The sequence below is a fragment of the Lissotriton vulgaris genome, unplaced genomic scaffold (assembly GCF_964263255.1).
Source record: "Lissotriton vulgaris unplaced genomic scaffold, aLisVul1.2 SCAFFOLD_2729, whole genome shotgun sequence".
Lineage (NCBI taxonomy): Eukaryota > Metazoa > Chordata > Amphibia > Caudata > Salamandridae > Lissotriton > Lissotriton vulgaris.
In genome coordinates this window covers 102,992-119,151 of record NW_028247236.1, presented here as the reverse complement: position 1 = coordinate 119,151, position 16,160 = coordinate 102,992, and the positions used below count along the sequence as shown (strand labels likewise).

The following is a 16,160-nucleotide window of genomic DNA, read 5'->3' as shown; positions in this document are numbered from 1 at the left end:
GGCCAACTGCTGATGGGCCAACTGCCGATGACCAGCTATCAATGGGCCACCTGTAAATGGGCCACCTGTAAATGGGCCACCTGTAAATGTGCCACCTGTCGACGGGCCACCTGTCGACGGGCCATACTGTTGACGGGCCACCTGTCAACGGGCCATACTGTTGACGGGCCACCTGTCAATGGGCCATACTGTTGACGGGCCACCTGTCAATGGGCCATACTGTTGACGGGCCACCTGTCGAGACGGGTCATACTGTTGAGTGCCAAGGCTCACCCTGTCGATTGAAGCGCTGTGACCGTCCTGACTTCGTCAGAAGCGGTCGCTCCCCACAGCCCCTGGTCTCTTGTGGTTACCGCTGTGCTACTCTGCTGCCTGGCTATCGCTGTGCTGCTCTGCCGCCTGGGTATCGTAGCGCTGCTCTGCTGCCCTGAATCTGTTGTACTTTACTGTGCCTGCTCGCATTGCTTAACTAAATTACCCTGCCTCTATCAATTGCCCGCTTTGCCCTGACTAGCGCTCGCATTGCCGGATTGAATACATTTGTTGTGCCTTATTTCGTTAGTGCCTCTCTGCCCACAGCGTTTTGTTTATTTTCCCCAACCGGTTCCGGTTTCGCTTGTGCCGCCATTTTTGTTGTTGTTGTGCCTCGGAGCCCGCCCTCTCCACTCGGAGCCCGCCCTCTCCACCCCGCTCCCGCCTCCCAGCTGCCCCTCCCTTGCCCCTCCCCCTCCACTATCTACATATGACAGACACCTTTGCGCGCAGCTTTCACGCGCAGCAGTCACGCCCCATGCGCGCCGAAGGTGCGCCAAAGGTAAGCCCGTCTACGCCTGTCTGCGCCTGGACCGCGCCCAGCGCCAGACCCCCTGGCCCTCGCAAAAACCTTTCCACCCACTTAACTTAAGACGCCGCTACTCTCCGTGCCCTTAACCCCGGACGCACCGCACAATGCTGCGTAGCTACACCAAGACACACCCACGGACCATTCGCCTGCCACTCCTGCAAGTTCGCCTGCATCAGGACCCATGCCAAATCCTCCCCCTCCAAACAACTCCGACTCTAACCACCTGAAGTGTATCCTGCTGAACACCCGATCGATCCACAAACATGCCACTGAACTCTGGGACCTACTCGACACTACATCACCGGACGTCGCCTTCCTTACAGAAACCTGGATGAACGCGTCATCAGCACCCGACATCGCCATAGCCATCCCGGACACCTACAAGATCATCCGAAAAGACCGCACCAACCAAACAGGAGGAGGCATCACCATCGCCCATAAGAACACCATCCGAATCCCGACCAGCTCCGACGACAACCTCCCGACCGCCGAACACCTTCACTTCCAGATCCACACCGACCCCAGGACCACACTTAGAGGCACCCTCATCTACAGACCACCAGAAACCCACACACAATTCAATGAAGACATCACTGACTTCATAAGCCCACACGCCCTCATCTCCGAGAACTACATTCTACTGGGAGACCTCAACTTCCACTTGGAAAAGAATAAGGACAGCAACACCACCACCCTTCTAGACAACCTAGCCAATCTCGGACTCAAACAACTTGTTGACACCCCCACCCACTTAGCCGGGCACACACTCGACCCTATCTTCACCTCCAGCAAACACATCTCCTTCGATCACACCACAGCTCTCCATTGGACGGACCACAGCTGCGTTCACTTCAGCTACAAAAAGACCACAGCCCACATCCCACCACAACCTATTCCTCGAAGAAACTGGAACAAAATCACCACCGACCAACTCTTCACATCGCTTAACCAAAACCTCCCGCCATATCATCGGACCCAAACCAAGCTGCCACCAAACTCACACAATGGATCACCCACAGCGCTGACGAATTAGCACCCTTGAAAAACCAGCAGATCAAACAAGGTAGTAAAAAGGCCCCCTGGTTCAACGATGAACTGAAAAAATCCAAGAAGTTATGTCGTACCCCCGAGAAAACCTGGAGAAAAAACCCAACTAACAACCTGACCACCCTCAAGGACGCCACCCGCAAACACCACCAATTGATCCGATCCACCAAGAAATCAGCATTCAAGGATCGACTCGACAACAACGCCCAAAACAGCAAGGAACTATTCAACATAGTCAAAGAATTTACCAACCCCACCGCCGGCACCAACGACATCACTCCTTCCCAAGACCTCTGCAACTCTCTATCCTCTTTCTTCCACAACAAAATCGCCGACATTCTTAATAGCTTCCAAAACCTGTCCGAAGAACAACCCACTCCAACCACCTCCGAACCAAAACAGCACTCTCATAACCTTTGCGCCTGGAACCCAATCACTACTGAAGACACCATCCGTCTGATGAACTCCATCCACTCAGGTTCACCAACTGACCCATGCCCCCACCACATCTTCAACAAAGAAGACTCCATCATCGCACCCCATCTCCGCGATGTCATCAACTGCTCCCTCAACTCCGCTACCTTCCCAGAAAGCTGGAAACATGCCGAACTCAGCGCCCTTCTTAAGAAACCCACAGCGGACCCCTCTGAACTTAAGAACTACCGCCCCATCTCACTCCTCCCCTTCCCGGCCAAAGTCATCGAGAAAGCCGTCAATAGCCAGCTCGCTGCCTTCCTTGAATCCAACAATTCACTCGACCCCTCACAGGCCGGCTTTCGAGCCAAACACAGCACCGAAACCGCCCTCATCGCTGCTACGGATGACATCCGAACGCTACTGGACAACAGAGAATCAGTTGCCCTCATCCTACTTGACCTCTCCGCCGCCTTCGACACAGTCTGTCACAACACCCTCATACAATGCCTCAGCAACGTCGGAATACAAGGAAAAGCGTTGGACTGGATCATCTCGTTCCTCGCCGGAAGAACACAGAGAGTCCGCCTCCCCCCATTCAAATCAGAGGCCACCGAAGTAATCTGCGGCGTACCACAAGGATCATCACTTAGTCCCACCCTCTTCAACGTGTACATGAGTCCCCTCGCATCCATCGCACGCCAACACAACCTCAACATCATCTCCTACGCCGACGACACCCAGCTAATCCTCTCCCTCACCAAAGACCCCAACACCGCCAAAACCAATCTACACGAAGGAATGAAAGTAGCCGAATGGATGAAGAACAGCCGTTTAAAACTAAACTCGGACAAAACGGAAGTCCTCATCTTAGGATCGTCCCCCTCTGCATGGGACGACTCATGGTGGCCACCGGCTCTGGGCACAGCACCCATACCTACAGATCACGCACGGAACCTAGGCTTCATCCTAGACTCCTCCCTCTCGATGACCAGACAAGTCAACGCCGTTTCATCATCATGCTTTAACATCCTACGCATGCTCAAAAAAATCTTCCGCTGGATCCCCACGGTAACAAGAAAAACAGTCACCCACGCACTAGTCACTAGCCAACTAGATTATGGAAACACCCTTTACACCGGAACCACAGCCAAACTACAGAAAAAACTCCAACGCATCCAAAACGCCTCAGCCAGACTCATATTGGACATCCCCCGTCAAGCCTACATTTCCGGTCACCTGAAAGATCTCCACTGGCTTCCCATCAACAAGAGAGTAACGTTCCGTCTCCTCACCCACGCACACAAGGCCCTCCACGACCTAGGACCCGAATGTCTCAACAAACGACTGTCCTTCTACACACCCACCCGCCAACTTCGTTCATCCAATCAAGCCTTCGCCGCAATTCCGCGCATCAATAGATCCACCATGGGAGGAAGATCTTTCTCCTACCTAGCGGCCAAAACCTGGAATTCTCTCCCCACCCACCTCCGCCTTACACAGAACCACCTCTCCTTTAGAAAGCAGCTAAAAACCTGGCTATTCGATAAGTAATGCACTCACCCTCCCCCAAGCGCCTTGAGACCCTCTGGGTGAGTAGTGCGCTATACAAATTACTGAACTTGAACTTGAACCTGTCAATGGGCCATACTGTTGACGGGCCACCTGTCAATGGGCCATACTGTTGACGGGCCACCTGTCAATGGGCCATACTGTTGACGGGCCACCTGTCAATGGGCCATACTGTTGACGGGCCACCTGCCAATGGGCCATACTGTTGACGGGCCACCTGTCAATGGGCCATAATGTTGACGGGCCACCTGTCAATGGGCCATACTGTTGACGGGCCACCTGTCAATGGGCCATACTGTTGACGGGCCACCTGTCAATGGGCCATACTGTTGACGGGCCACCTGTCAATGGGCCATACTGTTGACGGGCCACCTGTCAATGGGCCATACTGTTGATGGGCCACCTTGCAATGGGCCATACTGTTGACGGGCCACCTGTCAATGGGCCAACCGCCGACGAGGCTCTCCGTCGACGAGGCTCTCCGTCGACGAGGCTCACCGTCGACGAGGCTCACCTTCCCGCCGACGCTCTCCGTCGACGAGGCTATCTCCCCGTCGACGAGGCTATCCGTCCACGAGGCTCTTCGTCAATTTCACAATGCCATGCGAATTACAATCAGTCCACAAGAGGGCACTGTCCCCATTGTCATCAACGGAATCCTGGAGCCATTGTTGATGCAGAGCACCAGTGACGGCAGAGATTGTCGTCAAAGAATACTTTGACCGTATCGTCGACAAGCTGGCACGTTTTCAATCAGAAAAGTGCGCAGAGTGAGTCTAGACGCCTGAGAGTAAATCTGTGGGCGTAAATGTGGGAGGCAGACTCAAAGAAGGCCAGAGACCCCTTAATTTCGATGTTACTTCAACTGGTGAAGTAGAGGAGAAACATCATTTCAAACCATTAAGGTGCAGTACAAATAAAAAAATCCTCCCACATCAGAAGGGGGTATAGCCTAAGCACAAGATATCCCCTTCTTCTCCTACAATGTCAGAGACAGGCAGAGTGCTGGTCCATATACTCTTCATGAGGGTTCACAGGAAAAGCTTTCAGCTTTCCACAAACGACACAGGGTCTGCAGATTGACTTCGTGTAATAAGACATTACAAAACTGTGAGATATGAAGTAAAATCTTAAGACAAATGAAGAAAATTGAAGAAAACTGAGCAGAGCTCAGGGAGACTCCCTTCACACGACGCGCGGTAGAAAATCTGAAAGCCTGAGCCTCTGGGGAGAACCTTCTGGTGGGTGCTGGCGCCTGATTGGCTGTAGTTTGGACTATACAAAATGACTAGGATAGTCATAGGTGTGGAAGTTTTTTCTACTGTAGCTTTGGCTACTTTACTTCCTGGTTTGTTTTTATTGTTATTTACTAGATATTTATGGCATATTATTGCTTTTTTTTATGTACCGTGGGACTCTCACTCGGACGACGGGAATGATTCAGGCATGTGAATCTATGAAAGACACCCCTAATACGGGAGAACTGTGGTTCCCGTTCCCAGTACTGCAGCTCCAAAAAGGCTTAAAAAGTGAGCATTTTAAATTTCACTTAGGGAACCCATAGACTTATACAATAACAAGCATTGGTATAGCCAATAGGTTTTGCTTTTGGGACCTTATAAGTATTTAGTTATGCAGCACAATATCCTTGGTGCAACAACATCAACCGTTGCATGGCTAAACACTTATAAGGTCCCAAAGGAGAGACCCATGGGCTATGCCTACATGCTATGTATGCAAAAGAATGCACCCAAACAGCCAACAGACAAAACTGTGATGATCAAATACTCCAGTCACTTATCACGAGAGGAGTTTGAGAATACTGCCAATAAATGGTTGAAGGCTCCACAAGAAAAGAAGCTAACATCTGAAGGATAATAGTCCAAAGCACCTAAATAACATATACAATAAGTTTGACATGAATAGCACAGACCCCATACATCTCACACCAAAAAAAAGTTCATTCCTTACCCATTGACAACATATATGTTTCTCAAATGGATAAAATAGCATTTCCAAAACCAGGTTACAAAAAATCTGCACTTTTTAGGTTATGTTCCACCTCACATTTTTTGAACATTGGATGAGCCACAATACAGAAATCATCCATTTAATTTTTTTTATTTAAGTTTGAGTGCAAAAGTAGGCTGCTGTCTTTTTCCCTCTTTGGGAAATCTGACAATTCAAATGAGAAATGGAACAGGAGGGTACTTTGCTACTTCCGGTGGATGTATTAGGTGGAGTGCTCCATGTAAAGTAAATATTCTCTTTCCATTTGAAATTATTTTTGTATTGTAGACTTGTTGCAAAAAAAGAGGGGGAATAAAATACCTCTAATTCACAAATTGAAAGGAGCTTTAATTACATCTCACAGCGAGTGAATTTAGAATGAGGAAGATACTGTGAGGATAGATTAGTGTTCTTATTCAATACAATGACAGCTTTAAAAATAAATATGAATGATGAGCCAATTGAATGCCTTTGCAGGCCACGAAACAATATACAACAAGGCACAAGGTCATTGGTACCAGGAAAAGTGAACACGATAACAAAATTACCAGGTCTACGTGAAAGGAGAGGGCTAGATGAATGCCGCCCCATTCCAATTCATCTCACAATGCCTGTGTGCCCTGGCAAGTATCGACCGTACGCTCACAGAACCAACTTTGAAATCAGGAATGTACTCTGTATGCTTAGTACACAATGCTTCCTACAATGGAGACTGCGTGATGCTGATCTGCCCATACATTTAAAAACAATTAAATATCTTTTGGTCTTTAGGAAAACCTTAACTACCTGGCTTTTTAACTGTATTTATAGGGTTCTGATAAAAGCTGCTATAGTAAGTAGATCTTTAACGAGCTAGCGCCAAGACACTGCTGGGAAAACGCTTCACTTTATAAAATGAACATACATAACATATATACACACACACACATACACAGAAAAGCAATTGGAAAAATTGGAAAATGGTAGTAAGAGGGCGATTTGGGTTTTGTATCTCGGATGTGGTGTGGGGAGGCCGGCTCTCCCTCAGTCCTAAAGCCCGAGACATACCGTTGCGCCTGTTACCGCTAAGTGCACGCCAGCAGGAGAATATTGGGAATTAATCTTGTGAAACGCCGGTGCCGCGATTGCTGCAAAAGTAAAGAAATTGATTTTATTTCTATTACTTCACTTTTGCAGCAATCGCGCCAAAGGCCCTTTACCTTAAGCATGGTTAAATTGAAGCGTGGGTGCCACGATTGTAGCAAAAGTAAAGAAATAGAAAAAACCTCTATTTCTTTACTTTTGCTACAATCGCGGCACCAGCGTTTTACCTTTAACCATGTTAAAAGTAAAGCGTGGGTGCCGCAATTGTAATAAAAGTAAAGAAATAGATGTTTTTTTATATTTCTTTACTTTTGCAACAATCGCGGCACTGGCGCTTTACCTTCAACATGGTTAAATTAACGCCAGAACATCACGAGGAGATCACATGACTGAAGTACACTCAAAGGGAAATAGCACATGGTTTTATTTTTTTTTAAACAATAAAGTCTACCCTGAAGCTAACAAGAAGGAAAGGGGAGAAGGGAGGGGGGTAGTGATAGAGAGCAAGGGGGATGAAGCGGACGCGGAGAGAGAGAGGGAGAAGGGAGGGCGGACTGAGAGCAGACAGCAAGGGGGATGAGGCGGACGAGGAGAGGGAGGAGGGACTGAGAGCAGACAGCAAGGGGGTGGAGGAGCATAATTCACACACTGAAAGGCTTAATGAGCCATTACAGAGAGGAAGATAGCGGCTGCGCACGTGCACGTAACCAGAAGCTTGAGGCCAGGAAAAGTCTGTGGTAGCACTTTCAAAACCCACTCACTAAATGTCTTGCAGAGCAGCACATGCGCTGGCTCAGGCGAGCCCTAAAAATAGGTTCCATTTTATATAAAGCAACTTAATAAAAGAAAATTCAGGGCCCGTGGCTCCTGTTTTGTATTTGAGTCAGTCAGAAAGAAGTCCCGCCTTCGCAATCTCACAAGACAGCTTTAGCACCATAGCATTCTTTCTCAAGGAGTCACAGATCTACAATCCCGAAAAACACTCAAAAAGGAAAATGAAATTCAACAGATTGGTTTAACTATCAGCACCATCTAAAAACCAAGCCCACTACCACTAGAAAGGAGAAGCTCATTTTTGTCAAAAAACCATTTTCTTTGTTCTGAGAGCTAGAGAAGGACGATTCTAGTGACAGCAGAATGGTATGCCAAGCAGACAGGAAAAAGCCCGAAGACTATTCATTTTTAGCAGGTTTTAGGATTGCCTAAGAAATCTCCTATGCAGAGTCCAAAAATCTAAGAATCGGATACATGCTGCATCTTAGTGTGCTGTTAACCACACAAACTAATAAGGCCTAATCAGCTTGCATTAAAGCTGCTTCCTGCCTCAACAAACATTACTTTGCCTCTCGAGGAAACCGTCAAGTCAATGTCAACAAGACCTCAACCAAGACTTCCTTTATTAATGAGATCATAGTTGACACCCCGCGCGTCAACCAAGCAAAGATCATCTCAGGCCGGTCAAAGGGATCTTCCATTGGGTCCTCAGAAAAGGCCCTAAAGAAGTCCCTAGCAGATAAATCCATCATTAACCTTTTAGAAGACTGGGGATCCTGAAAACACACTGAAAAATCGGAGGTGTCTCACACACACACACAAAATTTGACCAATTATTCCTCTTCCCCCCCAAAAAAGTAAAACTATGAAAACAGTCAAAGCACATTTAATCATGCAAACAAATATAATCTGAATCGATTTTTTGTCGCAATAACAGTATTCAGAGCAATGACATTATTACCTTTGGGCATTTTCTCTGACAGACCAAGCACAATGAGACAGTAATGTCAGAACCACATAATTATTATAATCAAAGGTAAGGGGCAGAACAAAAAAATTAAGAAGAGGAAAGGAAAATAGAAAAGCAGTATATCATTTAGCTCAGGAAGAAAGCTATAGTCCGGGAAGAAAAGGTGCAAAAAGCTACCTCGGCCTCAACACTCAAATAAAATATGGCATACTCACCAGGTTGGCAAAGATGAGTGTGAGGATCTTCCTCATCAGCACAAACACCCATACACCAAGCATGATAGGCAAAGGCAAACAGGTCTTCCGGTTTGGCAGGGTTAGTGGTCGTTCTGCTTAACCGCTTCAGCCACTCCTGGCACTGCTTGAAGGTGGAAAAATGACATCTGGAAACAAGAACAAATATTGAAAAATAAAATGTTACTGTAATCCTAGTTCTCTTTCAGGAGAATCATTAACAGTCATAACAACCTAACTGTCGTGCCAACAAGTGGGATCGAAAAGCACTTCAATAACATACAAATAAGTAGATACAACTTAGCAGATAGTAGTATAACATATGTTTGCAGCCTACAAAAAAACTCATTTTATTAAGTTTTTATTTTTGTAAAGTAGCTAATAGATAAAATGAGTCCCAGACTAGGAAAAGTGTCAGTAGAAAAAAATTCACACTTCTTTTTCTTGTGGGTTTTTTTTAAAAAAGGAAAAGGATAAATCTTTGGGAAGTATATCGAAAACCTGGTTTTTAAGTTGTACTGGATGTTTTGGCACATGGAGTGTATTTACACCTTCCAGAAGATGATTTTCCAGAATCCTGCAGCCACTGTCAGATGTTTTCCAGAAGGGCATGCAGTAGAAGAGGCTGCATGGACACCAGAAAAGAAAAATACAGAAATGGCTGCTGGGTCATCAAGAAGACATGGGGAACGTCACTCTTTCACAGGAGTATCCTCCAACTGCTCCAAGGACTGCTCCAAGACACCACTCAACACTGAGCACCATTTGACACCGTTAGATCACCAACAGTCATCGCTAAACATCTGAAGTAACGGTCTGTGCCAAAGCCAACTCATTGACGTTGAAAACTCCTTCTTAGCCTCGTTCAAGGTTGAGAACAATATCTCCATCACCATAGTTTGAGATTTCTCCATGGTAGCTTGAAGAACTGCAGAAAACATTAGTGTTGTCACTCCATACTCTGAGTATTCCCACATGTATTCATCTTCTCGGATTACTCCTGAAAAACTATCTAGAACTCTTCACTGACAAGATCATATATCACTTAGTTTTTGCTTGGTCCATCCAATATGGCTCTCTTCTCTCCTAGGTCATCTGTGTCACAACTTCCTTCAGCTCCACTAAGATCTCAGATGCAGACGCCCATGCTTACCAACTTCACGCCCACAATGGTCTAGAAGTCCAAGGACACACCATTGTTCATGCTCCAGATCAAAAACTAGATCTCTGAAAACATGTTGAGAGAGTGACGCTCTCCTTGTAGAAGGTCTAGTAGGAAATGTACAACATTGTCACTCTCTCACAATGGAAGGTGTATTCCCTCCTGGACAAACTGATCCCATACATTTATTAGAGATTATGCTCCTACTCCGATAGACACAGCACTAGCAAGAGTCTTGCCACTTGACAACCTTACAACCTTTAATGACATTATCAAGAGGAGCACCAAACTTTATTGCAATGCCAACTCCTATTGTACAAAGTTGTAGATACACAATGTAGGTTTTTAAAGTGTTCCAGGATACCTGCCTGTGTGGTGGACTATTTTGTGCTTAGGACTTTTGAGGAGGAACCAATGGAAGAGAAGCAGCTGTTAAAAATTGGCTATTAATATATTGGCCTAACCTATAATGCTTAAACATTACATGGCTCAGCTTAAACATTAATACGTGCAAAACCTTGTAGGCACAAGGTGGGTAACCTGAGCACTCCTGTGTGCTGAATAAGCGAAAGGTACTCGATAGGTATGATAGTTCAAAGTTTTATTCACTTTGTCTCATTCAATTAGTTAGATGTGTAATCACAAATTGTAATCCAAATGGTCTCGGCGTAGAAGAAAGCAAGCAAAGCAAATGTTTTATCACATGATGGTATCCAAAAATTCCATAAGTTGCATCATGTACATGGTTCAAATAATGCATTACGAGCGGGTAGCTCTTCGTCAGGGGGTTAGTACTGTAAACAAGTGAAAATAAGGTACATCAGTCAGGAGCCGAGTGTTATGGGAAGTAAAAAAAACTGAGTAACGTCAAAGGTAGAAACCAATGCTAGATGCGAGGGTGTGTCAGCATGCGGGTAGGAGCCCAAAGTGTGAATATAGTCGATGGTATTAGAAGTATCAGGACGAATAAATCAGCCGTGTATTTCAAAATGATGAAGCTGCCTGAAAAAAGATCGTGAATCAGAAAACGTGAGTGAAAGATACCGAAGAGTGCACTCGAAAACGGGAAAAGAGTGACATAGCGTCGTACAGAGAAGTGTCAAAATGCCATGCAAGCGTTCACACAAATAAAGTGGCCACAAGAACTGTGTTTTTTCGGCTGCTCGCAATGCATTATTTGAACCATGTACATGATGCAACTTATGGAATTTTTGGAAACCATCATGTGATAAAACATTGCTTTTGCTTGCTTTCTTCTACATGGAGACCATTTGGATTACAATTTGTGATTACACATCTAACTAATTGAATGAGACAAAGTGAATAAAACTTTGAACTATCATACCTTTCGCTTATTCAGCACACAGGAGTGCTCAGGTTACCCACCTAGTGCCTACAAGATTTTGCACGTATTATTCCCTTCCTGCCCTTCTTGGACAGTAGGGGCAGTATCCTGATCACCCTAAATGACTTAACTTTCCTGATATACCTCATTGAATACCGCATCTTACCTTCGGAGTGCAGCGGATTCCTACCCTTTATCAGCTTAAACATTCTCACACTGAAAAAAAACATTAAACAAGCAAAAGGAATAACCATCCCATCATGGATGGACTATGGAGGGGAGGAGGGGAGGGGGGGCGGGGTTACCACCCCCCACAAGGAAATGTTATTTGGTGAATGAGAGCACGATTCCCAGTGTCAGAACAAAATCAAAGCAGCATAGTCAGAAAGTGGTGCAAAGCAGGAATGCTCACTCGAAAATGGACAAGGGAGGGAGGAAAAACAGATGGACAAAGCTCCCGATAGTCAAAATAGAGGGAGCTAAATCTACCTCTCTGAGAAGTGAGTAGTGGGGGAATATGGATACAGTCAGGTGAGGGAGCAGGGGTAAAGGAGAAGAGCAGGCACTCTGGTTTTGGCTGGGAGGAGAGACTAGCCAACATAACCAAAGCAGAACACAGAATGGTGGTCAAGAGAGCAAGACAAAAGGATCCATCCACAAAACTGGGGGAGCTAGGAGTACCATGCAAGGAGGCAATACAAAAGATCCCTCGCAAAAGAGAAAACATGGGCCCTACCAAGTCAACAAAAGAAACAAAGCAGGGGCATTTAAAAGAGAAAAACAGAAGACGACATCAATGCATGACAAAGCAGCACGATTCTCACAAAAAGCAGACACATTCTGACGGTCATACAATTGTCAAACAAGAAAAAAACAAAAATTTGGGGGTGAAGTGGGATGGGGTGAGAAAGCAAAACAAATTAGTTGAAAATATATGTTGAAAGGAGGACGACACAGAGGGCAGCCTGAAGCAAATCGTAAACCGGACACTGGATCCAAATAAGTACAAATATAAGAGGTTATTACCGGACAACTTTTGAGTCCTTGCAGATTATCTGAAGTTGGAACATGTCACGGCTCTCCACTGCCTCAATCATCCTCAAAGGCACCTGCAAAGAGAAAAGTATTAAAGATTTTCTAAACATTTAACTCCTCACTGCCCAGGCAGTTAAAAACACAGTTGTTAGATAGACCTAGAAGAGGTTTTTTTTAAGCAATATGTTAATTTTTCCATTTCACAATTGCTAGGATCACATCTATAGCGTTATACACTGCAATGTTTATGGAAACAGAACAAACTTTTTAACCATCCCTCCCACTCCCACATTGTCAGAGAAGCTACCATACCCCCCGCTCCCCCACCCAGAGATCCCCCGTTCTTCAGGCTCTATATTCCGTACAGGTAGCACTGCTAGTGCCTCTTCCCTTACAATGAAGTCTTCAGTCATTTGACGCACCTCCGTATTCGGACCCTGAATCTGCCGGGTCTTGCCTTCCCACTGCGGTCTCAAAACTCCCTATGACCTCCCTCCATGTTAAGTCCTAGTCTGCATTTTCATACACCCTGCACCCCTGTAGCCTGACTTATTCTGCTATCGCCCATTCTTTCACATCTTTCTCCCATGTTTGCTTATAAGGGTCTGTAGTGCCCATCCACACTATGGCTACTCGTCTTTTTGCCAATAATAGGTCCAATTTTTGAATCTCCACTGCATTTTCATGTCCCTGCGTTTAAGTATCCTCAGCAGACATGTGGTGGTTTCTAGTCTCAAAGTGTCACGCTTTCTATGTTCTGAAGTGTTCCTACCACCTGACTTAAGGTGTAAACCATCGGGTAGTGACAAGCTAAATGTATAAAGGTTGCCGGGGTAGCACTACATATGGGCATGTTTCTGGCTTTGCAGGATTTATGCCGGGGTGGCGAATGCGCGGTGTAAATAATTAAAGTGAACTAATTTAAACTTAGTGTTACATGAGCTCTTCTTCACAAGTGTACAGGCCTTCTTGCATCGGTTATCGATCTACCTAAGTCCTCCTCCCAAGCTTCTCTTGCTGTGACTCCCTTATGGGCCATTTCCGTAATCATGGCTTTGTATAGATGGGATATCAAGTGCCTTCCCCCAACAAGCTCCAAGAGTGCCCGGAATAGGGCCGAAGAGTTGGGAGGTTCCAGGCTTGTGGGCCAAATATCCAGAACTGTGTTAGTGATGCTTGCATAGAGTAGGAGTTGTCCCTTCCCCACCATCATTTTTTCCTGTGCTTTCTCGAAAGTGATGAACATGTCATTGGGGAATATGGCTGTCACGGTCACACATCCCCAGTCTTTCCAACCAGTGACATCCACCTCTGACGCCAGGTGAAGGAAAGCCGGTAGGTCCTAGAACACAAAGTCTCTCGTGAAGGGGCACGCTTCAGGACCACCCTCACTGCTGTTTCCCATACAATTGTGTGTCTGATCAAGTAAGGACCTGCTCTTTGCCCCCTCGCCCCTACATGCAGTAGTTGAGATAGGTCTACCTAAGTCTGTTGTCTGCGAGGAGGTTTTTTTTCCAAATTATTCTCATCAGTCAGCCAGTGTGCTGCATGCTGTTGCTGAGACACCATGTAATACAACTCAAAGTTAGGTAGTGCCAGCTCCCCCTCCTCCATTGGCAGCTGCAGTGTCCCTCGGCTCACTGTGCTTCTGCTGTCCGCCCACACCAATTTTAATAGGAAGGAGTGACGTTTTTTTGAACACCGACTTCCCTAATAAGTCTAATGAGTGCCGCCGGGTGTAAAGGCATTTCAGTAGGAATATGCGCAAAATTGTAAATTGTAAATTGATACTTGTATAGCGCACTACTCACCCGCAAGGGTCTCAAGGCGCTTGTACGAATACCGCTGTGGAACCCATCCTGGCTTTCCCTGTGAGGCGTCCACTCCTGGGCACCCCCAAGGTGGAGGCCAGGCATCCTTGGCGTTGTGGGGGCCGTTGTGGAGATTATAGGATGTATGACGTTAGAACGCATACATTTACAACGCGTACCTTTACAACGCGTTCGTAACAACGAAAGTTGTTACCACGCATTGCGCTGGGGGGCGCAAAATTGAACAATTTAATTTACTATTCTAACACCAGTCCCCGTGGATAGTAGGGAAGGTGTTGGGATAGTAAATTAAATCATTTACTATCCTTGAGCGCCCCCCAGTGCAATGCGTGGTAACAACTTTCGTTGTTACGACCGCGTTGTAAAGGTATTCCGTTGTAATGCTTGCGTTCTAAACGCTGGGAATGGATGTATGACGTTAGAACGCATACATTTACAACGCGTACCTTTACAACGCGTTCGTAACAACGAAAGTTGTTACCACGCATTGCGCTGGTGGGCGCAAAATTGAACAATTTAATTTACTATTCTAACACCAGTAGAGCTAGCCAGACCCTCTGTCACACGGTCTGTTTCTTGTTTTTGTGCGGTGTGTGAATTATAATCCCAAAGCATCTAAATTGATCTGTCTCCCATCACAGGGCCATAGGACGGGAGCATTATGAGGTCCAGATTCCACAGGGCACATAGCAGAAAGGTCAGGGATTTGGTCATGCTGATTCGTAGTCCGGAGACTTCCCTGAATGCCTCGAAGTGTTGTAGCAGGCATGGAAGCGAAACCGTGTCGTCATATAAAATAAGGTGTCATCTGCATATGAGGAAAGCAGGTGTTCTTTGTCCACAATCCGTATCCCAAAGCGTCCCATGTCTCTCTTGATTTTGGCAGCCAAGGGTTCCAGAGCTAAAATGAAAAATAATGGCGATAATGGGAACCCATATCTGATGCCCCTATGAATCTCAAAGGGAGCAGAGATTAATTTCCCATGCCGCACTCTAGCCGAGGGTTCAGAGTAGATCAGGCCCACCCATGACCGGAATCGCGGTACAAACCCCATTTTCCCCACGAACTCCTGAAGGAAGCACCAAATATCCGTGTCACATGCCTTAGCTATACCAAAGAATACGAAGACAAGATCTTGCTCACTGTCCTCCATAACATGGATGACGTGCATAAGCAGCCTAAGGTTCATTATTGTATGAATCCGCACTGGTCTGCGAGTATTAAACTGTCCATCTCCGGTCCCAGTCATTGAGCCAAGGTCTTACATAGAATTTCCATGTCTAGATTTATCATCATGAGTGGGCGACAGGTGGCCGGATCAGAAGGCTCCGCAGCCGGCTTTGGGATCATTATTATGATACCCTCACGAAAGGAGGGTGGGAGCGTCTTTTTCAAGTGCCTCCACATATACCTCCTGGCGGAGGGTGGAGGGGGGCGCTACTGTTGAAAATGCTTGACAAAAACTCAGTTGTAAACCGGTTACTGCCCGGTGCTTTCCTGGATGGGAGAGGTGTAATAGACGGTATCTCATCCACTGTTAGTGGGTCGTCTAGAATGTTTCTCCCTTCCTCACTTACTCGTGGGAGCAGCAGATCCCCTAAGTACTCATCTAGCTGTACCAGGGTCGGGTCTCACAGATTAGTATAGGTGTCTTCAAGATGCCCCCTAAATACTTCTACTATCTGGTTCTGGGTGAATGCCTCTCCACCTCCGTTTGAGGCGTTTGTCGCCAAAGGATGCATACTAAAAGTCTTCCTGATTGACCCCCCTGCCGGTAGAGCAGCTGGCGATATGTTAGTGATTATATCTTCTAACGTATCGGGGGCATCCATGACTTG

The 16,160-nt window shown here is 46.2% G+C and overlaps 1 protein-coding gene across 1 annotated transcript in view; it reads right to left on the bottom strand.

The window, feature by feature from the left end:
• The window catches only part of LOC147665203 (phosphatidylinositol-3,5-bisphosphate 3-phosphatase MTMR4-like), a 269,189-nt gene that overhangs the window by 182,278 nt on the left and 70,751 nt on the right, over positions 1-16,160 (bottom strand). Inside the window, exons 4-5 of the mRNA XM_086949677.1 lie at positions 12,481-12,563; positions 8,930-9,096 (exon numbers count right to left, since the gene is read on the bottom strand). Of these exons, the coding sequence (XP_086805803.1) occupies positions 8,930-9,096; positions 12,481-12,563 (250 nt within the window). The remainder of the gene's footprint in view (positions 1-8,929; positions 9,097-12,480; positions 12,564-16,160) is intronic.